The sequence below is a fragment of the Gallinula chloropus genome, assembly GCF_964237585.1.
Source record: "Gallinula chloropus genome assembly, chromosome: 1".
Classification (NCBI taxonomy): domain Eukaryota; kingdom Metazoa; phylum Chordata; class Aves; order Gruiformes; family Rallidae; genus Gallinula; species Gallinula chloropus.
This window is the reverse complement of record NC_140085.1, coordinates 214,445,924-214,471,682: the sequence shown is the minus strand read 5'-3', so window position 1 is coordinate 214,471,682 and position 25,759 is coordinate 214,445,924. Positions and strand designations below refer to the sequence as shown.

Here is a 25,759-nt window from a genome sequence, read left to right as displayed (position 1 = left end):
GGTTGCTTGGCTACCGTGAGAAAGAGCCGGTGACGGGGCGGGGGGTTTTACACACCGGCTTCTTACACATGCACACAGATGCAGAAAAACTGTGGACAAGAGATACCATTGTCAGTACGGTACTGGTAACGGCAGTGTTCAGCATTCTGGGGCTCAGATGCTGCTGGATCCTTGCTGTATCAGCAGTGGGTTGGAAGTTTTGGTTGCCTCCTGTAAGGTAAGCGCTCACCTTCCTCCTGCTGTTTGTGAAACAGCAGAAAGGGAAATGTATTCCCTTGAAGATTAAATTCGGATTGCCAGGTTTCCAAACAACTGGGAGGCTCTCCAGAACTGAGAAATACTGGTTTAAAAGTGTTCAATGGGAAAGAATCAAAGGGAAAACGTTTGCCTCTTAGAATATGTTGTCCATTGAAACTCCGCCTTTCTTTGCTAACCGTTGATTAAAAGTTGATTGAGAGATAACTGTGTGACATTAAGCCAAAGCTCTGATTACATAGGTTATGTGCATTTTATGTTATACAATGTCTTCTGGTCCACAGTAACGAAAAGAATGCAAGGCAATAACACAATAAACAAATCTATACTGCACTTCATCTTACAGGACCTGTATCGCCCACTCTCCTCGGATGATATGGATTCAGTAGGAGACTCAGTGTAAAAGAGAAAATGGAACAATGTTTATGGTTTGTGATTTGGTGAAGGTTTAACATTTTTTAAAGAGAATAGCTGCTAATTTACAGTAATAGCGAATCGCACAAAAGAGTTTTGCATATTTAAGATTTTTAAAAAAAAAAAAAACAACCCTGGGGGGGGCCAAAATTAAATTCTCATGTGTGGGGGTATTTTTTTTTTGGCTTCGGCGCTGCATTTCAATGCGAGGATTTGTAATGAATGAGCCATTGAACGCGTCCATCAAGTACAAAACAGCATTGTGCACACTCCGAAGGAACCGAGATTGGATAAGGCGAATGTAACGCACAAATCCACAGTGGGCACATTTGTGAATAGCACTCTTTTTATCCTCTCTAAGGTACTGATTATATGTTCTGTTTTTAGCATAGGTATCTTGATTCCTTTTGGTGCGAGCGGTTAATGAACGCTCTGCTTTTGCCAGAGAATAGGGAAAACGCAGAGAAGGGAAAGAAAAAAGCCAACCCTGCCCAATGAAACCGCTCGCACCAGGCTGTCTGATCCCTGACACGCACGTTTGGAACCCTCTAAGTTTAGTCTTTGTTTATCTAAATAAAAGGAAAGGGAGAAAACCCGTGTGGTCACGGGGCGAAAAGCGAAGGCGCTCAGAGCAGTTTACACATTCTCTTCCCTGCCTTGCCGTCCGATGACTGTAACCAGAAGGCTGTTCACAGGCAGCATGAATGTTTTACCTGGCCACTGCTGCTCACACTGACCATCTGTGTGTTGCAAGCAAAACATGGGCAGATTTCTAAACGAGGAAATACGGGGCCCTGCTGCTAGCAGCGTCATCTGACACACACACACGATGACACCTTGTTTTGGAAAAACACATTTTGCCTGAGAAACCAGGGGTGTATTTTTTCCCTTCTGTTAAGGACAGGAACATCGTTTTTTTATTTTCCTGCAATGAGAGATTTTATGCATTTCAAAATGAAAAGCTGCAGAAACGGTGGTGCTGTAAATCATCCTCCCATTGACCTAATTTCTCTGTTTTCATAATTTCTAGAGGTGGTCATTTTGTACAGCATGAATATGCAAAACTCCTTTAGTGTTAAAGTAGGTCATGCATTATAACCAGTTGCTTAACAAATATCTACTAATTTTAGTTGTTTTCTGCTGCTTTATTGTGAGAACCTTAGTCGACTACTTTAATTTATGTAATAACAATATTTCCAGTCCAGTGTTGCATATTGCTTTCCAATGTGTCTGTTGTATTTAAGCCCATAGTATAGTGATCACACACTTTTACACCTTTCATTTCAATATCTCAAATACTAATGATTTAAGAAGTAGAAATTAGCATGATTCTGCTCCCCCAACAAAAATCCCTAGAGATGATAGTTTTGAGCTGCTTAGCGGTGATTTAGTATGTTTTGGAATCAGGGAAATTTACTTAATAGCAGAAAATGTTTGGCTGCCACATGCCAACTTTGCAATGTAGTGAAATAATGTCTTTACACACTGATTTGTCCAATAGTCAAATTCAGCAGCTGGAAAATGTTGGCATGTGATGGTACATACGGCTTCACCGTCTCAAGGTCGTTTTGTTTCGTGGTGGGTTGTTTTGTTGGGGTTATTATTTTTTAATGGAGGATATTTGCAAAAGAAGTAAAGGGGCAGCAGAATGCAAAACTTACCTTCTCCCCCCGTTGTCAATACTTGGTTCCAGTACCACCTGGAGAGAAAGCCATTGATCTGGCAGGTTTGCTGAACCAGCTAGGTCATTCCCTTTTGAAATGCATGTTTTGCCTTTCCTGCTTCAGAGTTCGTGTCTAAAACTGTTCCCTGCAGCAGGAACACTCGCCGCTCCCCACCCCCCCACCCCTCCCAACCCCATACCCTGATCCTAAAACTGTCCTGTTCTACTGAAGAAGTTTGCAGCTGGGAATTTACTTGGATTTTTTGCCTGTTAAGAGGGAATGTCTTTGTAAAATATATTCTTTTGTCCCAAGAAATGCACATCATGCAAAGCTGCATTGGGATCAGTTTCTGAAAATTCAGACAAGCTCCACCAGACTGAAAAAATAGTGATGTTTTGAAAATTCCTTTTTTTTTTTCCTGTAAAGAAAATAAATTCCAGGAATTTTATTTCCCCCCCCCCCCCTCTCCCATATAGGCTACTGCTGCTTAAGGCAGTTTATTAAGAATGTTTCTTCTGCACAGAGAGCACAGATCGCCAGCAAACCTGAATCCCACGGCTTTGCTTAGCTGTGGAAAAGAAAAATGGACCTTGTATCAGTAATTGTTATCATAGCGAGTTCTCCATCAAGACTGTTTAAAAGAATATGCTAGTCCATAACATTTAATCATTTCAACATATGACTTGTATTAAGGGGCTATTCAGGGGCAATATGTATCATTAATATTTCATTTAAGGAATGAAAGTCCCGTAGAGATTGAAAAGGTACACTGTTTATAGACTTTGAGATCCCTTTTGTGTGGAATGTAATTCCCATTATACACGAGCAGAAAAGAAATGTTTCTTTTGAACAAGACCAGAAGGTTTCAGTTTATGGCTGAAACCGAAATTGTGTTTCTTGATGCTGTAGTTCTGCTTGCAGCAGCACTGGTTTTAGTTTGTTCCTAGATTTCATCGGCCTCATTAAATAATGGAATAGCTTAAGCAACTTTATAATGTTTGAACCTCTCCTAGTTCTCTGTATGCTGCATTATTTGTGCCTACTCTAAGGTGATTATGATGTAGCTAAAGAGTCTTGTATAGATTGTGAATGCTTTGCTTCCCTTTGAGCTTTATGAATACTTGTGATTATTTCCCTAATGGTTTATGCAACTTTCTGGTTTTTCGGGGGTTTTTTTAATCTCTTTTCTTCTTCTTTTATGCAACAAACAGTTCACATGTGAAGCACAGAACGTGTATGTTTGTATTTACACACACACACACACACAAGCACATAGATTAATGGCTTTTAAACCCATGCACAGTTATGTCCCGTTCGTGGCTTTAAACAACTAACGTGGGGAAAATGTCTCGATGGGAGGACGTTCACCTGGTGGGATTTGCTACATCTCAGTTGGAGCTTCACCGTGGAGCTGCACCAGCCTGTGCTTGCTGAGCAGCTCCCCCCAGGAAGCCTGCACAATTTTAAGAGACCTATTGTACAAATGAGGGCCGCAGTCCTGCTCGGCTTTAAATTAGTGGCAAAACCACGACTGACTCCGAGGTGGGAAGGGTAGGACCTTAAGCACAAATCTACATACACAGACAAAACATTAATCCTAAATTTGCAGTGGCACTGTTTTGGCACACACTGTTTTTGGCCTCCTCTCTCTGCTCAGCAGCGCATTAAGTCATGAGGTATTAGAAGTTCTTCTTGTTGAAATCAGTAAAACCTTGAACACTCATTATCCAATGTGAAAATCGCTTTTCAATGTGTAAAATAATTTGGCCATAGTGCATTCTATTCAGTTGTCTCTCCCTAAGCTGTTTTCACAGGGCATGTCTGGCCGCAGAATGAAAATTCTGGGACGTTAATATTGTGGCTGTAAATGTATGTTAGAAGAGAGGATGCATAATGTTAAACAGCCCTGAAGGACACCTGGGTTGAGGCTGCGTGGCATAACAATTGAAATAAATAGTGGTTGCTTTTACAGTTTCATACCTCACACTGCGATCTGAACTTCAGTGTAGCAGAGGATGCTACAAAAAAGTCCTCAACATCTTAATTATTAAAATGAACGCACAGAAATGAACCTCTGATCAACCCGAGCTTACTGTTTTGTGAAAAACAGCAGAGAAATGAACAAACAGAAAATCTTTATGGTGCTAAGTTACCTCTGCACTTGATAAATACTCAGATTAATGTTGTCTGTGCTTTTTTTCTTGTATCCAATCAATGGTATACAAGAGTGCTCTTAATTCCATCATCGCTTTCAGTTTATCTGCTATTGGCAGGATGATACCTTGTAGCTGTGAGTGATGGATAGAGAAGTGAGCCGGTGTCCCACCGCCAGCGGTAGCTTTACACGCAGAGCAAAGGGGTCGCCGCACCCTTTGGCGACGGGTGTGCTGCCCGCCGAGGAAAGCCCCTCCGTTGGGAAAGCGGGGCTTGCCGAGCAGAGCAGAGGCAGCCCTGAGCTGCGTTTGCTGCTGTTTAACCCTTTATGCCTGGCTGGGTTTGCCTCTCACACTTTGCACCTGACCTCGGACTGGCCGAGCGCCCTAAACTCCCCGCGGAAGGCCCTGGGTATGTAGAGACACGTGTTGTGTACTCACACGTTAGCGAAGGGTTGACAAACACAGGCAGCGCACACGTACGTATCCATATGCTTTTTCGTGTCTGTATTTGAGCATGTTGGTTATATTCAAATTTGCTTAGATTAAACCCTCAGCAGTGAAGTATGAAAAAAAAGCTGTTCTGTACTCAGCGTGTACTTGTCGTCTGATGTTCTATGAGGTAATTAGCTTGTGGTTTGCCCTGCAATACCGTGTTTTGGAATCTGGACTCTAGTGAAAGAGGAGCTAACGATGTTTTGTGCTAAAGGCCTCTTCATTTTGTTAGTTGCACTATGATATTGTAAATACTGGCACATTTACAACATAAGTTGAAGATTTTACAAAGTAATGCATACAATTATTTTTTTTTTTTTTAAAGAGAAGTGCTTGGATATTTGCTTTTTAAAATATACCATTTTTGTATTGATGTGATGCAGGAAACCAAAAAGCAAGCTGTTGATTTCTCAGCAAACAAACAAACAAACAAACAAAAAAAAATATGTAAAACTTGCAAAAATAAATGCCGATGAATGTTTTATTCCATTGAATCAGCTGAAGAAAATCACCTTCATTTTTGTGCCATTGTTTCATCATACTATGTTGTACTTGTGTTTCATATTTGACCATGTCATCCTGGTTGCAATTTGTTGTTTCACTAGATTTAACATTACTCTAGATTATTGTAAGCAATGTAATAAATATATTTAAAAAATACGCACTGTTCAGTGAGTTTATTTTGGAAATGTGATTAACAGGCTTTAAAAATACTTGCTGTTGGTATTGCTTGTTCATTCTGGAGCAGCTTTGTCCATCTAACAGTTCGCTTAGTGTAAGCATATGGGAGTCGTGCGTCCTAAATTGTTCCTTTAAATAGCAGATGCATTCAGTGCCTTTTTAAAATAACAAACTCTGGGCTCTGGTGTGTAGACGTAAAAGATCCTTCGAGGAAGAATTTGGTTTCTAATGAGTCTTTTGGAGACAGTAAATATCCCTGCCTCAAACTGCTTACGGGTAAGTTTGTGTGCACGCGATGGGGTGGATTTTGAAGTCTGAAATGGGAAATTAGTAGGCTGCATCCTAAGCAAGGCGCAGCTCTCTGCTGACAGCTGGGCTAGAGCACACTCCTCTTAAGAGAAGTATTAGGAAAATATGCCTATAAAAAGCCACGAGTGCTGAAACATACCCACGGTGTTTTTAAAAAAAGTACCTTGTTTTCTTGATATATCTTTCCACTCTTTAAAAATACGTATGTATATGCTAGTTTTGGAGGTTGTTTTGTTTGGCAGGGGCAGGGGAAGAGAGATGTTACAATTTCTGACGTGTCATCTGCCAGTCTGATGCTTCAGCCCATGTTCAGATCCTCTCCTAGAGGAAACCGTGGGCCTGAGAAAAGTTCTAGTTTGGAAAGACTTGGTTGCTAGTAAACAGGTCTGCCTAAAAAAAAAATGACACAAAGACGTAGAAAGGAAACACCACCATACAAATGAGGAAAGGAAGACAGCAAATAACTGAGGTTTCTGCCTCGACCAAGTATCAGTTAAGAATACCAGCACTTTAAAAATACAACTCCAGTGGATTAAGAATAAAAGTGGTGATTGTGCTGTGCCCTTCGTATGGCAGAAAAAAATAAGAACCTCCTTTGATGGCCTTTCGATTTTTTGTTCTGTAGTTGAGTGGAAAATTTTATCTGTGTGTAACATCAGAAAAGGGAAAAGGAAACCTTCACGTTGCACTACTGCACATGTAAGTTTTTATGTTAACTGCAGTATGGGCACAGCAATGACAGGTCAACTCCTGATACCGTGAATCTGATGCATAACCTGTTGGGTTTTTTTGTAGATCATCAATCTTTTCTGGAGGATGCCAAAGGTTGAGTGAGCTTACAGTCTGAATTATGGCTCAGCTTTGGAAGCAGCTGTTAGGAGCTAGCGGAGGCTAGATTTGAGTTTGCTGTTAAATACCATATAGGAAACTGTGTCGGTCTTTCAGAATCACCTTGTTACACAAATCAGAGTGTATGAGCAGTTGATGCTGCAGCTTAATCAGAGTATCCTAATAAAACAAAGTGCTTCAGCTTGAAAGTTTAATTTCAGTCTGTCAGCTCCACTTCCTTGCAAACTCTCCCTTTGGTCCCTCTACCCCTCAAAGAAAACCAGAATGAGTTCCTGACTGACACACGTCGGATTATTGCTTGTGTCATGTGAACTTTAGTTCTTCTCCAAGCTGTGTAAATCTTGAATTGCATAAATGAACAACAACAACAACAAAAAAAAAAAGCCATTTCCCTCTGTAGGGCCTCTCTTAAGTCAAGTGTCTAACAAGGCAGGGCAGGATGTAGAACTCCAGATATGTAGCAGGTCTTCATACATTTTTTATTATTCCTTTCCAGATGAAGCAGTTTATAAATAAATTTGGATCTTATGTGTCAGTTCAGTGCAGAGTCTGAATTTGAAAAGAAAACAATTGCATCATTTCTCCTTCTATACACTGAATTTGGTTGGTTTCCATTCTTTCAGCATGAAGACTGTGGATTTGATGTTTCTCCATTAAGTCATTTCTTGCCAGCTCTGTACTGTTTACATGAAAACTTTTTTCTCCCCGTCTTAGCTGGCTGGGCCAAAAAAATTTAAGCACTTAAACAAAAGAAAATCAAAAACATTTTTTCACTGGATAGAGTTGAGGGAGGGAGTTTCTGTGTAACCCTTTGTTTCTGTTTAAATTTAATAATAAAAAGAGTGGTTTGTCTTCTTAAAAAGTTGAACCAAAATATGTTATTTTACCGTTTCAAAGCAGCTGTCCTCTGCTTTACTTTTTGGTCTCTGGAGATGTACCATTTTGTTGTAGCAACTTGCTTATTTCTTCCTTAACACTCTTACAGGATTTTTGGTTTTTTGACCCTTCAAAGTCCTTCAAAGCTAATACCTGCTCTGGACTGTTGCTTTATTTTCCCATTTAACCGTGATGATCTTTAGGCTAAGGAACTGACTGTGTCTGGAGTTCATGTAAATATATAATTTTATATATATATAAAATAACCATGTAAAGGTTATTTTATAACCAGACTGAACACTACTAGTATGGGCTCCAAAAGAGGTGAGCGTGGTTGCTTAACTGTTCAGTTGTGAGCTTAATGCTGTTTATCCTTGCTGAGTTGAACTTCATCTTACACATCTTACTGACACGAATAACTTTTCCTATGTTTTTTTTTTTTTAAACTCTCTAGAATTGATTGGAATAGAGAAAAATTGAGGCATCATGTTATAATTCCCTTACCCTGAGCCTCCTTCCTGAATTTACACCGTGTTTACTAATTTTAATCTATGCTTCATTAAGCCCATTTCTAAAAGAGGAGAACTCCACACGCGATCCAAACTTGACGTTACACCTGCATGCATTTCTGTTACTCACATTTCACCCAGATGCTTCCTTCGTGCTAGGGGAATACAAAGGAATCTATTGTTGGGAGACTTTGTAGGCTCCATATGTGCTAATAAAGGTTTTGAGAGGTTTGGAAAAATCTAATGCAGTGTTTGGGGTTTAGGACTGAGGAATCTGAATTGCATTAACAAACTTCCGAGTCATACTTGTTTAAGTTTCTTTTCATAACTGCCAGTCCTGGTAGCCCGTAAGAATAATCCCTGCTCTTCAGTTGGAGTGGGATTTTAAGATTAATTTAGGACAAAGGTGAGTATGGGGAGACAGAAATTACAGTCATATTTATTTTACTGCCTTTTTTTCATGGATTTAGCACAATTTCCACTGAGTTACAAACTATTTACCAAGCAGTTGCTAACTAAATCTCCCAGTGAGACACGGATGAAACTCTATAGCGCTAATGTTTCCATTCACATCAATGAGATGTGTGGTGTGCCGGCCATCTGTTATATAAACCTGAATAGGGTCTGAAATCCTTACACCAAAGACCTGATTTTTTTATCCCATCGCTTTTATATGGAGGTGTGCCATAAAAACAGCCATGTGCTGGCAACCTGTGCAACTGGACCTCTTTAAGTCTGTGTAAAAGCGATGACATTTCAAGCACCTCAGCATCTCTTAAAATTAAAACAGCTAATTGCATTAAGGTCGGTGTGTTGAAGAGATTACTCTTGCTTAGAGTTTGTTTCCCCCCCTCCACCCCCTCCTTCTCTCCTCCCCATCTGCAATATCCCTGATGGGGTCCACAGCTGTGAGAGCAACAGCGTGCGCGACAGACTGCCTCACGATTGGCAAGCCAACTGGAAGGAACACCGAGACCCGCAAGGATTGCTGGACCCGGAGGGCTTTCAGCTTGTGAGAACAACGAGCTAATTAAAGTCTAAATAAATGCAGCGTCCTCCCAGCTGAAGCAGAGATAGACAAATAAATAAATGCCTGCGTGTTGCTCCGGAGGACTGAATAAAGACGAATGTGTTTGTGTTGTGTTTACCTGCTAAGGTCTCTAATTGTGGAAGGGGATGGGCCACCAGCAGCCTCGGTGAATATCTGCAAATGCACAGATCCTGATTCCTTTCTACTCTGTTATTTTAGTAGGAGGGGTTCAGCAAAGGCGGTGGAAAGTACCCGTTTGCTTCACAGTTTTCCATTGGCTTAAAAATTTTCGAGTTTAGGGTTTTAAAAATCTCAGCATGCACTTCTAGCAGTCATCATCTTAACTACTGCTTCCTTGTCCCTGGCGAGCTCTGCATCTGCTCACATACAGATCTCACTGGCAGGGGTATATGCTTTGCTTGCAGCCCTGTGGTACAGCATATGCAGCTATCACATCCCTTTGGTTCTTCAGCTATGCCTACCATCTTTAGCCTTCCCATATTTACTTAGTGTCAGTAACAGGAACGTAGAGATGTTTTACTCCCTTTAAATTTTCTCTGGGATACTTTCAGTTTTCAGCTTGTTTAACCAAACCTGGGGTAAATACATATTCAGGGAGCTATACCTAAGGCAGATATTTAGGAGTGAATTTAATTTCAGTCGTGTGTAGGCCTTTAAGACTAATTGTATTTAAAGTAAAACACTTGCTGAAGCTCTTTGCTGAAATGGCCCCTCAAAGGACTCTAATTTTGGAAAGACTGAGCAGCTGCAGTTCTCAGCTAAGCCTTGTCTTGAGGATCCTTGAGAAATTAGGTTTCCCAAATAGAAATTTGAGCCTCTCTAGGCACACGTTCTGAGATGTGGCCACCAAATTAAGCCTCGATTTTCACATTTCCCTATTCTCTCAAATGAGAAAAATGGGTGTGAGGCTCCGTAGAGACCCATCAGACCGCGAAAGGAAGCTGCCGCGGTGTGTAGTCGACAGTCTTGACCTAACATCTGCTGAAAAGTCTAATCTCAGTGTTTAAAACACAAAACCCCAAAGTAGTTGCTTGATCATCTATAAGGTTCAGCACTAACCCTTTTGTGCTCCACCCCTTAAGTGTTGTAAAGATACTTTGCCAATCGTATATACAACAAATATTAAGCTTACTTACATTGTAATTGCTTTAGGAAAATATTGTGGAATGAGAAGACTAGTAAGACATTGGATGCCTGGTCTAAGAAAACAGACACAGCAGAATGAGTAGAGAAAACATGTTTTTTCTGTTTATTTTACAAGCAGGAGTGTAAAGGAAACAATTCTCTCATTACATGTGTATAAAAATAGGCTTTGAGAGTGACTTCTCCAGGCATGAGAGCTCCTAGAATTGCCCCATTACCTTGATCCTCATCTGCTCGTTTGTTCAAAAATGAACCAGAGGTAAGTTTTTTACTGAGAAGTCCCACTGAGTTTAGCACAGGAGTAGCACATACAAAAACACGTCCTAATCATGAAACAAGGGCAACAATACCTTAGTGAACGGCATAAAAATCAGTCCGCGCTCACTTCTGTTGTCAAGTGGCAGCAAAGTATTCAAAAACCTGATTAATGCAATTTTTAATTCTGGTGAAAGCTCAGAAGAAACGCTTGGGTGGCTGAAAAGAATAAGCTGGGGTTGATTAAAAGAAAAAAAGGGGCGAAGAATCTCTTGGTAGATGGGGTGTGCAAACACTCAGGATTATTTAGTGGAAAATAGGCCAAGTTCAGCCTTTGTCTAAACTGTCTGACCTTAATCTATTGTGGGAGAAATTGAAAGTTAGTCTGTTCACATGAACTCGACCCACTGGCCAGCTTTTAACCCTATTGACTGCCTCCTCCTTCGCTCTGTACTCTGCAAGAGTCCCAATTGCTGCATCAATAGTTACTCTTCCTGCAGCCCTCAGCTGTGCTCTGCACTACCAGGTGAGAGAGATCATTCCAAAGAGGCTGTATCAATTTTTTTGAGGAGATTGGCATCCTGACTGTGGGCCTCTAGATACCTTGCCAACACAGATAAGGAGCTGATAGTGACATGGAGCGCAGAATGCAGTGCATGTGATATATAGATTGAAGGAGGTAATTAAATGCTGCAGCACTTGGTAACCTTTCAGCATGGGAACTATGTGAACCCCAGAAAGTTTTAGTTTTTGGAAATCATCTGAGTATTGCTCACTTTAACATTGCAACACGAGGACCTGAGGAAATACTCAGTTTGGCTGTAAATGTAATGGGCCAGTGTTACGTTTGTAGCTGCTTCTGGTTTCATTTGAAGATGGGAAAAGAAGGTGTGTTTTTATCATCGTTACACAGCACAGGATAAAAGTTTTCAGGGAAACCCAGTCCATCTGATACGTCTGCCTGGCTTCAGCCACCTAGATGCATGGTGAAGCAGTCTGAAGCAGCACACACCTAGAGTCCATACTTAACTGGTAGACATCAATAGGTGCTTTGGAAGGCTTCCCCAGTGACACCCTGCCTGCAGCCAAGCTGGGTGGCTGCGAGCCCCCTTTTAGAGCCTATAGAGATGTGGTCCTTCCCCCACAGGCTGTGCAGCCAAGCACAGGCACTTGCTGTGCAAGTCCTGAAGCCCGAGGTGCAGTCCCCTGCCTCAAGTCAGCTAATCCCCAGTCGGATGCTTTTCCAAACAAGCAAATGTTATTCAGCCTGACATTTTGTTTTCTCCATACATTACCATAATGATTTCTCCCTTCCAGAGCACAGCTGGGAAGGATTTCACCAGAGGGAGGTTTGCAAAAGTGAGGAATCCTGCATGTAAGAAAGCCAGCTTCAGTGAACGCAGACGTTTGCGCTTCTTTCTAGTGCCTGCTGAGTTAAGGATGTCGCTGAGAAAACGGTCTCCTGCCTGCAGAGGGCATCCGGCTCCTCAGTTTTCCTGCCAAAATGTGTGTGGATTAGGGAGAAAGTCACGGATGCATAAAAGCCTTGCTGCACATTGCCACACGTGATGGAGCAGGGATAGATCTCCATGTATGCAGGGGTACCAAAAGTGTCATTTCAGTGGAGAAACCGGACTCTCCCTAAGCATCCACATATCCCTCCACCAACATAAATTGCTAATTGACATAGGGAACACTGAAGCTTCTCTGGGACATGTATCCAGCAGGAAAGTGCTGGGGGTACTCGTGCTCCTTAAAAATCATCTGTTTTCATTTGTGTCTCTCCATTTCCAGAGCTCCCAACACAGTGGCTCCTCTACCTCATTAGCATCCACCAAAGTTTGCAGCTCTATGGATGAAAATGATGGACCTGCAGAAGGTAACATTTGAAGGCTGACATTTCAAAGCAGTCAATGGAGTGATAACAGCAGCTGTGTCGGAAATGAGTCATTCTTCCTGCCGGAGAAGGTGGGAGCGTTGCGGGCTGGATGACTCTTCCTGAGGAGGCTCATCAGTCTTAGCAAACCACTTAGGTTCGCTCTGGATCAGATTTGATCTGGACATCGCTGTTCAGAGGTGGTTTTGTTGCAGGGTACTCCAAGGTATTAGTTCTGCAAGTGACGCAGCGCTGACTGGATGGATCATTTCAGTCATTGTTTTTTTTTTTGGACTCAGCTGCTGTGGTGCTCAAGGACACAGCTCAGGCCTGGGTCTGTCCTCAGAAGTCATTAGGCTCCCCCATTAGGTACCGAGGCTTGAGCAAGTTGGCTGAAGCACAGTGTCTGCTTGAATACTGCCAGTTCACACGCACGGATCCGTCAGTGTGTGTGTCTGTTGGCTCCTGTCTGACAGCCGTTCCTCGTGCTGCCTGCAAATTCAGGCAAACCCCAGCCTCCTTGCATCCCAACATTCACTTGTAGTGATAAACTGGAAGGAAGGACAGATAAAGATGCACCTACCAGCACTGTCTTAAAGAGCACAGCTATGGAGCTGCATTTCTGAGAGGCATTGTTTTTCCTTTCCCTTACGATGTCTCTGTAGCAGCTTGTCTCAGCTGCAGTTTGCAGCCAGCTTTTAGAGGCATGTTAGGTATTTGCAACACGCTATTTCAAAAGCATTTAAAAATAAGGGTACATGAATGAGCACTAAAACACATGAAACTACAAACTTTGCTCATGCTCAGATACTGTGTAAGGCAATTTTACCTAAACATCTGGTGCCCAGGTTGCATGCGAGGTAGTGTTATTGAGAACATTTGTTTAAAAACTAAATATTTAATATTGGGGGAGGGGGAGAACCAGCACTTAGCACATGAGGAGTTTTATGGATGTCTCAGTTTACAGGATGTAATAAAATAAGTGCTTGAGTGTTGGACTTCTTTGGTACATATATTTAATCATGCTGTGTCAGGGAGTTCCAACCCTTTTTTGGAGGCTGGTCTGCGCTTGTGCAGTTCACAGAGGCCTTTTCATAATTAAAAAAATACAATTTTTGGTTTTGTCCTGGGGGCATATTGCAATGGGAATGGTAACTATGTAACACTCCAATGGCGGTATGTTTGAGCCCCCAGAAGTCTTATTTTTCATTATGGTATCTGTGTGAAACCTGTTGAGTATATACAATGTCAGCAGCGTGGTTTCACTGTACAGTAAGTAAGATAGTGACTCCGAATGGTTTCCAGGCTCCTAAACCACAGAATTAAAATGCATGTTATGTGCAACATCTGTGTTTCCTTCACTAACAATAAAAATGTACTAATGATTCTTTCAGAAGTGTTGGAGGAAGGTTTCCAGGTTCCAGCATCGATAGCAGAACGATATAAAGTTGGAAGGACTATAGGAGATGGAAATTTTGCTATTGTGAAGGAGTGTATAGAAAGGTGAGGAGGATAATATACTTTTGAATGTAAAAATAATCATTAATGTCATGCTTTTTCTAGATTATGTCTTTATTTGTGGAATGTAGGATGTGAAATAAGGTAATGTCTCAATGCCAGAGGGAAAAAAACCCCTAGATTAATGCCCTCTCATGTGAAAAAAAGAGTGAGTACAAGGGATAATCTATGAATGTAATTCTTCATGTGTTTGATATGGGGTTTTTTTTCTGCTGCAGCCCACAAGATTTTACCAGCTCTTTGTGTTAAATCTTTCTTGTTGCACTGTGATAACATGTTTTCTTGCAGTGTATTCTTGCAACTCTTCCTTTCATTCGACTGATCAAACATTTCCCACGTAGGAGCATTTTATAAAGAGGTCAGGAAATTTTATCTGTGCAGTGGTCAGCACAAAAAGCTGAGTTTGGATCCATCCTTTCTGCCATATGACACTAAGGAGTCACCTTTTCCATGTTAATCTTTGAGTGAGTGCAGAGAAGGGCAACCAGGCTGGGGAAGGGGCTGGAGGGCAAATCCTCTGAGGAGCAGCTGAGGGAGCTGGGGGTGTTGAGCCTGGAGAAGAGGAGGCTGAGGGGAGACCTTCTCCCCACCTACAACTACCTGAAGGGAGGTTGCAGAGAGGTGGGCGATGGTCTCTTCAGCCAGGGGACAGGAGATGGGACAAGGGGCAATGGCATGAAGCTGTGCCAGGGCAGGGACAGATTGGACATTAGAAACAAATGTTTTCCTGACAGAGTTGTCAGGGCTGGAACAGGCTGCCCAGGGAGGGGGTTGAGTCACCTTCCCTGGATGTGTTCAGAAAAAGGGTAGATGAGGTGCTCAGGGTCTGGTTTAACTTAGGATGGGAATGGTTGGACTTGACTTCAAAAGTCTTTTCCAACCTTGTGATTCTGTGGGAACAGTTACCCACTGATTTGAGACATCCACTCCAGGCTTAGACAAGTCACCTCACATGTCAGTGTTGCTTTAAGTGTCCGGGTTGACCAGCTCAGATGTGGGTTTCTAAATCTGTTCAGGCAGGTCACGAACCAGGTTTGAACTGGTTCTACCCAAACCAGAGAACTGCCAGAGATAGAGATGTCCAAAAGAAAGAACAATAGAGATGTCAAGGTCTAAAAATGAAATTAGACAAATGAAGTTTTATAATGCCTATTACCATATCCTAGAGAGGGGACTCTTACAGTAGACTGTAACCTCACCTTTGGGCTCAGAGAAAGAACTTTTTTCCTCTTTAGCCAGGAAAAATGTGATATTAACCCTAGAGAGTAAGTCAAGATTAGATCTCCTGGCAGATGATGATAAATTAGCTTGGCTGATTTCAAACTAGAGTCTCTTTGGAAAAAGACAGGTCCTGCTCTGCATCTGAAAGAGTCTGGCAAGTCAGAGACCATGAAGGGAAAAGGGGGAAGAGGGGATTTTGTGTCAGCTGACAGTGCACTTGTGGGACTTGGCCAAAGCTCCTGTGAGGCCTTCTGAGCTCTGTCAGAATGAGTTCGTTGAGGAGCTGGTCATACAGAGGGTGATAGCTGTTTGGATCCAACCCCTGGGTCTGAACACTAAGCTGAGGACTATGGAGACCTGAAGGAAGCAAAGCAAAGCACTGGGAGACCCTGTGGAGGGGGCACAGCTGCTGAAAAACACAGGTGAAAACACAGGACTGAGATAAAAGAAAAAAGCAAGCTCAAAGGCTGGTGAGTAGTGACTGAGAGAAAGGGATCACAGCATTTACAGAATAAAAAAGGGCTGTGGCTTTGCTACACTGTCACTCAGCTGAAAATGCCAGCTGTGCCAAGACAGTTCCAATGTGCTAGTGGGCACTTTACAGCCCTTTCACAAGCTGAGAAAAAAGACATGAAGAAAATTAAATATGGGTCACACCACACCTAAAAATAATCCTGATTACAGTATCCTCAAGAGCTTTAATGAAAACTGTTTCCTGTCCTCTGGTCTATCCTCCTGGTCCCAGGAGTACCTGATAAGGTGATGTATCTAGTGAATATGTGTGCAAATAGCATGAATACTCAGGTATTCCCAGATACATACTCTTATGCTCTCTGAGACATACCATTCCACAGATCCCATTTATATCAGAGTTACTACTTTGGGAGAGCTTGAAAATTAAAGTAGAATTATTTCTGTTATTTTCCACTTCTAAAGCAGTGTAGCCTTGCTGTCACAAGGGTGGAAGGAGAAATTAAAGGCTGAGAGAGTAAATTAAAGGCTTGAGAGAGTAAATTAAAGCCAGTACATGTAAAAACCCTTCAAAAACATTCTTCACAATCTTTCTAAGCAGAAAACACCTCACATCAAAGTCTGATACGTCCATCATCTGCAGAGTCAGAATTGATGGGGTGATACTTGGGACAGAGGACTTTTCCACTTTCTTCTGCCCTACAATTCCTGCCTGCATTGGACTTCAAAGGAATAGCGCCGTGAGGTGCTAACCAAGTAGGAATGGGTCCTGTTACACGTCTTCACTGAGCTCCTGGATGCTTCTCCATAGTTGTGGAGAGCAGCCCATGTGCACTGGTTAGCCACCCTGACACTTCAAGTGGGTTCACAAGCATTTTCCTCCGACAGCAGAGTCCAAATAGACAACAAAAAACAGCCTCAAAGTTTTCACATGGGCGCTTTGAAATCCCATTCTCTCCATCTGTGAAGGTGTGGGCATGGGCACACACCCACACACCCCCCCACACACACATAAATGCATTTAGTGCACACAGAAATGTAGAGAAGATAGATTTTTGTCTCCAGCATGAGGGAAATCTCCCTGAACTTGGCAAAACATTAAAAGAGCCCAGGAGTGTGGCACAGGACCCTCTTGTGAACCAGCTAACAGGTCTAACTCCATGCCTTGCACTAGTGCTGCTAGTCCAGACTTTTATCCATCTGTTATGTGTTTTCTACTTTGTGTGGCACCTTTTCATTGTTGGGGTTGAGTGATGGGTGAGAGCCGATATGCCCATTTCACTGTGAGGTTCTGGCATGGCTGTGCATATTTTTTGGCAGGTGTGTAAGCTGCAGCCCTGCTGACAGCCTGTGGTTCTGCAGCTTTTTAGGGGAAAGGATTTGCATTATCTTGGCGTTAATTTTCTCTTTACCAAAACAAAGAGCAGTCAGAGTTGTCAGCTGCTTGTTACAGGTCTGCTCCATCGTATGCACAATTTGTCCTGTGGTGGTTTTATGTGTGTTCATTTTGAACTTTCAGATACTTCCAAATTCTGACATTTCCTCACTAGCTCAGATTTCCCAGTGTTTAGGAGTACATTGCGTCTCCCATGGCCAACAAAAACCATCAATTTCCTTTCTCAGGACAGAAAGGAAGCATTCCTAGGGCAACGAAGGAGCTTGAAAGAGACTCCTGTTGAAAGCAGGCATATTTTGTCTGAGTTGGAACACCAGATATCTTAATTTCTTATATTCCTCCTTCTAACAATCCCCCCCCCAAAAAATCATGTCCATACCTCTGCATGTGCCCTCCCTGAGCTGGGTCTGTACCCACCAGACAGCAGTATGTGTGGAGTACAGTCTCAGGGCTGTAGGATTACACCCCAGTGTGAGAGAGTACAGATACAAGAAGGGTTTTAATTTTCTTTCCTTAAGTCTTGAACACTCGTGCTGTGGTTTTTTGTTCTCCCCAAGTCATAAAAGTCATCATCCAGTGTGATTTTGTTGCACAGTCTTTTAACTGATGACAAGGCCAGGTTGGATGGGGCCCTGGGCAGCCTTGTGTAGCTCCAGGCCTGGAGGTTGGTGTCCCTGCCTGTGGCAGGGGGGTTGGGGCTCTGTGACCCTTGGGGTCCCTTCCAACCCAGACCATTCTATGATTCTATGGCTTAATACAGAGTGTCTTTGCTCCCTGCTGACCTGGGAACTCAAACAGAATTAATATTTTATGCTTTTTCCTTTTACTTTCCCCTTTTTTCTGAAGTCCCTGTTTTCCCTTCAGTTAATACCCAGTGGCACATCGTTGTCAGGGGAGGTCTTTCCAGCTTAAATATGGCAATGAAAATGCAGTTGTTTTCCTAATGTGGGGCTTTTAATTTGTGACTCACTTTACATGTCCTACTTGACAGACTGTGTACACTTTTAGGTATGTTCATTTCTCTGTTTAACTTATTGCATATCGATCTAATGTATCAATTTAACTATGTTTTTCTAAATGAAGAATGAAAAAAAAAAACTCACCCCATATGCTTGAGAGGCTATTTTTTTCTTTGTTTTTTTTTAACCAGACATATGCCAAAGGGCAACAAACTCTTCAGATTTTTATTACAAACTAAAATGTTTCAATAAGAACTTTTCCTTGTATTATCCCTTCTTTTAACCTTTCAATAAAGCTGGTGAACAGAGCTTCCTAGTGTCATCCTTACAGCCAGTTTTCACTTCTGGAACTTGGTAAAGAAGTGGAAGTTGATAATGTGAACTCTTCTCCTAGCTTAGTTATCTATGTTAGCATTCTAGCTAATAAATGCCTATTTATTGGGTAGTGATAAATATTACATGGTTCCCAAAAAAATACCCCAAACCCCAAAACAAAATCAAAACAAACCAAAACACTACCTAAAAGGAAATGTGTTCTCATCCTCAACTAATTCTCTGAAATTTCTTCGTGGCTCCAGAACTTTTCATATTTTGTCCCACAAATATCATACTCTGCTAGATATCATATATTTACTGAATACCTAAAACATCATTCCATGGACTGATTTTTTTTTTCTTAGCAGTTGGGAATGTTAAGATAAAGCAAATTATTCTTCATTTTAAGTAAAGTATAAATATATTTTCCATGGCTTGGGATTTTTGATTTTGTAGTGGTATTTGTTACTTCTTCTGAAGTTTTATGTAAAAACTTTGTATAGTATTTAAAGATCCAAATCTTCTCAAAACCAGAACAGTTTTGAGTTCTATTAAACAAAAAATACAAGTGGTTTTGTTTCAAAAACATTAAAATGTCTTCATTTAGAAAAAAACCTGCTTGATGCTTTTTTCTCAGGGAAAGGTATTCAATGTAATTGGCTCAGGTCCACAATTCAAGGCAAATCCAAGCTTCATTTCTTGAGAAAACAAATACTTGAATAGAATTCTTGCCCAGACCTAATGTGCTCAAATCACAAACATAAACTCGACCGAGAAAAATATGCAATGTGATTGAACATACAATTTTCTTCTTTTTCTCTTTTTTCAGATCAACTGGTAGAGAATATGCTCTGAAAATAATAAAAAAAAGTAAATGTAGAGGAAAAGTAAGTATAAACAAAATCAAATGACATCAAAGGATTCTTTCCCCCCCCCCCCCCCCAAGAAACATTTTGTAAGAAATCAGTTTGGGGAGCTGTTGGTATTTGTCATCTTCCTGGACAAGTGCTAGAATCCTTTTGGTTGAAGTCTTTTCCTGTCCTCTGGGAGACCCTGGGAGTATCAGTTAGAAAGGGCTGCATTGTCCCTAGATGTGTGTGTTGACTCTACAGTTCATTGGTAAACTCTCTCATCTTCCTCGTTACCCCTGTAATTACATCCTCAAGCTTTCATAATTCCAGATATTATAGAAACCAGAAAAGCAATACTAATATCTCTAACACCACCTCTCACTGTGCCTAAACAGTGTGCTGTCTCTCTGCTTGTTCCACTGTGAAAGTTTTTCTTACCAACCCATAATCACTGAAGATTTCTTTCCTGTGGCAGGAGCATATGATCCAGAATGAGGTATCTATTTTAAGACGAGTCAAGCATCCCAACATTGTTCTTCTGATTGAGGAGATGGACATGCCAACTGAGTTGTACCTTGTGATGGAACTCGTAAAGGTGAGTGTTTTGGAGGTCGTAAGCTACTCGTTAAGAATTGTTTCAACCATATTGAGAATATTCAGTTGCACTAAAACTTAGTAAAAATCATGGAAACACAAAATAATTTAGTATGGAAGAGGTCTCTGAAGGTAGACTTGTCCAGCACCCTACTGAAAGATGTGTAACACAGTTAGATAGTTTTTTTATAGCTTTCATACAATTCAAGTATTCGTCTAACTTTCTTTAAGTCACATTCAGAAGTCCTCTGTGGACAGTTTTAGTTGCTCCTTCAAAAGAAGTTTTATCTCAAACACATCTGCCTTGAGGTGATTGAAAATATACCCAGTCCAAATAGCTGTAAATACCAGCCTTCAAAACTCAATATTCCTTGATAAAATAGTTTCATTATCTTTTATTAATGTATGTTAAATTTAAACTATATTATCTGCCTTTTTTTTTTCCTCCACTGATTTATACTAACACTTTGTCAGGCTTGCCACCTTGATAATAAATCTAAATTTAAGCTGGAGGAGGCGGGGAAGTGAAATAGGAAAACCTGCTATTTAAAGCACCGCTCTGTTCTGAAAAGTAAATTTTCAAAGGCAATCTTTTCTATTTGGGACCCTATTTATTTCTTCATGCTAACTTCCAGATTTCATGCATCTATTTCACTCACTGGTAGAATTACATGTTCAGACTGGGTTATGAAACTCAGGCCAGGTCACCCTTTGCCCCCATACTGTCAGCAGGGAACTGCGTGAAGTACGAATTTAGCTCGTGGTTCTGGCACTAATACACAAGTATGTCACTGTGCATAAAAGGTGGTAAAAAATACATTTGGGTAAATTGTACGAATTAGGACAGAAAAACCACTGAGGACATTTTATCCTCCACACTTTCTCTAACAGGATACACCTGCTGTTCTCATAGACAGTGGAACTAGCGATTCTCACTCCATCCTCAGCTATTCTGTGGGAAGGAGATCTTTCCAGCAGCCACCTCCATTTCTGTATCTTGCTCAGCATGTACTCTTGGAACAGCCTAATGTGCCTACACCTGGGAAATCTGGTTTTAAGGATTTAAGGATGAAGATTACAATCAGGTTGTGTGCTGGCCTGTTGTGTGTGTGCGCTCAACACCTGTGAGCGAGTCAGGCACTCTGAGCCCTGGCAGCCTGATCCCTTCCACTGAAATTAGAAGTGTGGTCACCTATGGTAGGCAGCCTCTGTATCTGTGGTTAGAAACAGGCACCACTGGAGGTTGTGAGAGAAAGCAATTTTGCCAGGCAGGATTGTTCTTGGCTTTGTGCTGTTTGGAAGTGATGATGAGGGGATGCTCTTAACGTGGGCACCTCGTTGAGTTGTTAGATAGGATGATTCCAGGTCCAAAAGGTTCTTTTAAAAACTTAAAGTCTGGGCTAGAATAGGAGGGCAAGGAGAATGATAAGGGATTATTTTTTCTTCCATTATCCCCCATGCTTTGAGGCAGCAGCAGTGAAACAAGTCATGTTCCCAGTGGAGAGCTGGGATGCTGTCAAGTGTGGCCAATGGGTAGGTGGCCACCGATTTTCCCTGTCCTCTAGGCAGGCTGGGACAGCTTTGTTATCCCTGAAAAGCTCAGGCCATGCCCCACAACTTGGGAGATGCCAACATTTTCCTCTTAGTTATGAGCCTGATGGATGCCCTGCTTGGCTTGAGTTGTGCTGTGGAGCTTATGGTCCCACTAACCCTACTGCCCACCACCTCGACGTGCTGATGGAGAGGTTAAATCCTAAGAAAAAAGGAAAATAGTGTCTACACCACAAATCCCTCTGTGCAACCAGTGCTGGGAGAATTTCCCCACCTTCTTTATAGTGACAGCCCTCTCTCACACTCAGGAGTGCAATGTGAAATAGCACAGCTTCAGATGTGATGCCATTAGTCATCTAACGCTATTTTAATCATAATTGCTGCTTTTTTTTCTATGATAAATGAGCTTACTCTGAGATCCATGCTACTGTAGGTTTTTTCCCAGTATCTGTGAGAGCTTGTTCAAAGGTACCTCAATTCCTTTGCCCAGTGCTGTAATCTAATATAGCTGCAGCTTCACCCTGCATTGACAAATCCTTCATCTCGGCCCCATGAGGTGTGCTAAGAAGTAAAAGCTGTGCCTTGTCTAACATGCCAGGACATAAGCACATAGCTGGTTTTATGGGTGCAACCTGCTGTGCTATTCATGCTTGAAAAATGTTCAAGCTGTAGTCTCCAGTGGATTTTTAATCAAAGTCCTACTCAGCTAAATAAGAGAGGAGGGGACTGACAAACTAACCAGCCTAAAAAAAAATGTATATAAAGAAAACCATCCATTACATTCACTTTCTGGAAAAATCTGGGGTTTTGCACTCTTTCTTCTTTACTCTTCAGGGTTGCTGCACATCCTAAGATGTTTATGCTTTTAGTTATGCCATAGACAGGCTTTATAGACTTCTCTGTAGTTCAGATATCCTAGAGAGCACTGTTTAATGTTCTTTACTTTTATGTGGAATAACAGAAGAAGTTTAGAAGTATCCTGGTCCTGGGAAGTCAGTTTTGTTTCTTTGAAACAAATATCTATTGCTTAATATTTAATTAAAAAAGAAACATAAACTTGTGGGCACCAGGGAAGGTGTTTCTGGAAAGACATTAATTGCTAATTCACCAATTGCTGCCTGTTCCCATTTCATAGTGTGCACTGTTAGAATTGATTAACCATCTGTTATTGGCTGACTTTTTGAAGACCTGACTTTAAATCAAACTCGCAGACGGGAAAGAAATTCAAGGAGAAAGGGCTTGATACTGCAGAGCACGGTTCCAGTTAATACCACCCCGCATTAATTGGCAGTAACATGTTTGACATAAGTGGCTGCTGCCAATACTGCCCTCACCTCGTAGCAGATAGGCCATTCATGGCTTTGTAAAGTGTAAGAAAAAGCACTTCATAAATACAAATATAAACACGTTGCAAGTGGTGCTTGTAAAAGGAAGCAAGGACCCCGGTGTCTGGCACGTTGCCTTTTTACACAGCGAAACAAAATTGTTATTCAAACCTAACAGGGGTTTGCCCAATTTAACAAGCAAGATTTATTGCAGAGTTTCCTTTACTGCTCCAGGATATGATTTCACTTTTGCCGAAGAAAAGGGAGATTATATCATTTACATAACAAGGTAATAAATAAATAATTGGTCGCTGTACTTCCAAGTCTACTTCCTCATGTGCATAGATGATAAAAACTGCATTCAGATGTTGCTGGTCCCACTTCACTCCAGAAAAGGGGATTTAAGACTGAAATGTCATCCTAAACTCACCCCTTGTGCCTGAATAAATGATAGTGACCCGCTGTGTGAATCGGCTAAGCAGAACCTTGCAGGTTAAAATGCTCTTGGGGAAAGGGAAGTCTGAAAACAATTCTGCCTGATATAGCTGTCAGCTCTGTTAACTCTTTCTGGGACAGCACCTCTCTTTTAGCTGCAGAGAGTCCCTCAGAGAGAATGGAAGTTGTCTTTTCTTACTGGGCTGCCTGGTTAAGAAGCTTTACTGAGTCAAGTAGGCTGCTGAAGTGGAGCAAATGATTCTGCTTCGGGTTGGCTTGACCGTCTGTTAACGCACTCTGCAGCCTCTACGTTTTTCTGCCTTTGCATTTCTCTTGCCTGTGAGCATTTGCTCTTTTTCCTCTGACCTTGGGCCAAATTTTTCCCTTCTCTTTTTAAGGTTCAGCTTCTTCCCTTCTTGCCTCTCACCTCTCAGCTCCGGCTGCTTTCATTGTTTGGAGGCAGAGCCTTTGCTGATGTTATTGACACTTCTCCTGAGCATCTGGAACGTATTAGATAAAGACCAAAGATCTGTCTAATCCACTACCTCATGTTAAAAAGCAGCTGGTACAGGGGCTTCACAGGAAGGAGCTTAGGGGAGATAGATTATTTATCCCACATATTTTGCCACATGCTGATATCTAATACGGAGGGATCAGTTAATGCCATGAAGTACATGGTATTGTACTTTTGCCAAATATTTGGCCTTTCCCTCTAATCCTCTATCTGGTTCAGTTTGGCCTTTTCTTCCTCCTTTTCTTTGACACTATGTATCTTGATCAGTCACCAGCCAGAGCAAGGGGGTTTGATGCGGTCCAGATTTGACTGCAGTTAGTTTCCAAAGCTGGGGGGTTGCATCTACGGTGGGAATAAACCTGTCCTGGCAGATTTCAGCTGCACCTCTACGATGTGGTATTTTTAATAGTTTGGGGGTTTTTTAACAGGCAATGTCTGTTTTCTCAGGTTATTGTCTTTGGTGGTTTTCTCTTCCTACCTCTTTCTCTGTGGCTCTGATTTCTGGAAAATTTCTTCTTTTTTGTTTGGTTGGTTTTATATTCTTCCCTCTCCTCCTTTCTCTTAGTGAAAACAGTGTTTACCCTGGAACTGAGCCTTAGAAAAAAGCCACAAAATAACTTGAGGCTGTTGATAAAGTCATGAGAGTTGGCAAAGCTGGGACTCCTTTGTTGCCTTCAGAAAATACTTACTTTTTCTTTAAAACACAGTCTCCTGTGATACATTTTTTCTTTGATGCTTTGACTGCAGCAGGGAATTTTAGTATTGTTTTAGCAGAATTATCATTTCCCTCCTCTTTCTTTTTCCTGTTGGTCTGTGTTTCCTTTGTGGTGCTTCTTTGATTTTGGCTGAAGGCCCAATACCTCTGAGTAGTATCTCTCAAAAGATGTTTAGGTTTTCCTCCACTCCATCAAGCTTCCTCCTTAATCTCTTCTGTAAACTTGTTTTTTGGCCTTTCTCCAAGCATTTACATGTTCTTCTTCTCACTTGACAGTGCAGGTCTGGAAATAAAGTCCAAATGTCATGGCTGCCTCAGATCCTGGTGAAGATCATTGCAACTTTGAGGACTTCCACTTAATTTTCCTTCTTTTGTTCTTTCCTTCACTCTTTTCTTGTTTTTCTTTCCCTGACAGTGGCTTTTAGCTGAATTAGAGAGCACAATAAGCTGGAAATGGGACAAGATGCTATCTGTGTTTTTAGCTGTGGTGAAATACTAATGTTAATTCTCAGCCATCTCCCAGTATGATTGTCTGACATATATGTTGGCAAGTCCTTTGATATTAGCCACAAGAAGAGCATCACACTACCAAAACCTTCACATCTTGTGTTGAGAAAGTGGTTTCTAAAATCCATGTTTTCCAAGTTTTCTGAGATGCAAACAGGCTTTTAAAACACACAAGCAGTGATGACAGATAGCTGGTTTGAGTTTTACTCAGAATTTCTTCATTTTTCTAGAGTTCAGTCCAACTTTGGGCAAAAATGTGATGTCAGCCTGTTTGTATATAGAGAGGCAAGGGTTGGTACATGGTGAGTATGTAGGCATGGCAGTAACTTGTGATGGGCTCTGGAAACACAGGTTGGCAATGTTACAAAAGCAGCAGCAGGTGGGAACAGTTTGCAGTAGAGACTCCAGTCTCCTGGCTGACCAACTAATCCATGACAATTGGTTCTGAATTACTGATTGTTCAGCTGTCACTGGGGGCGATGTTATCACAGTACCCATAGTTTGTAGCTGCAAGGAAACAGTGCTGCTCCTCCTTCTTCCTCCTCCTCTATAAATGATGCTCCTTGATCTTCCCTGAATTCTACAGTCATCTCACAAACAGTGCTGCTCATATGCCACGGTCATTTTTTTTTCCAGGGAGGAGATCTTTTTGATGCTATTACTTCCACCAACAAATATACAGAGCGGGATGCCAGTGGGATGCTTTACAATCTGGCCAGTGCCATCAAATATCTTCACAGCCTGAACATTGTCCACAGGGATATCAAGCCAGAGAATCTACTGGTAAGTGAACATTCAACTTTCAGTGTTGTTGATAACTTGAAAGTGTATGAGAGATGGTCTGTGCCTCTCCCTCC

At 41.6% G+C, this 25,759-nt stretch overlaps 1 protein-coding gene across 2 annotated transcripts in view; it reads left to right on the top strand.

The window, feature by feature from the left end:
* DCLK1 (doublecortin like kinase 1) overlaps window positions 1-25,759 on the top strand; it is a gene marked incomplete at both ends in the record, with an annotated part of 284,395 nt that overhangs the window by 223,728 nt on the left and 34,908 nt on the right. For both annotated transcript variants that reach the window (XM_084278249.1, XM_084278250.1), the window contains 5 exons: window positions 12,449-12,533; window positions 13,925-14,033; window positions 19,240-19,297; window positions 19,737-19,856; window positions 25,539-25,685. In XM_084278249.1, the coding sequence (XP_084134375.1) occupies window positions 12,449-12,533; window positions 13,925-14,033; window positions 19,240-19,297; window positions 19,737-19,856; window positions 25,539-25,685 (519 nt within the window). The remainder of the gene's footprint in view (window positions 1-12,448; window positions 12,534-13,924; window positions 14,034-19,239; window positions 19,298-19,736; window positions 19,857-25,538; window positions 25,686-25,759) is intronic.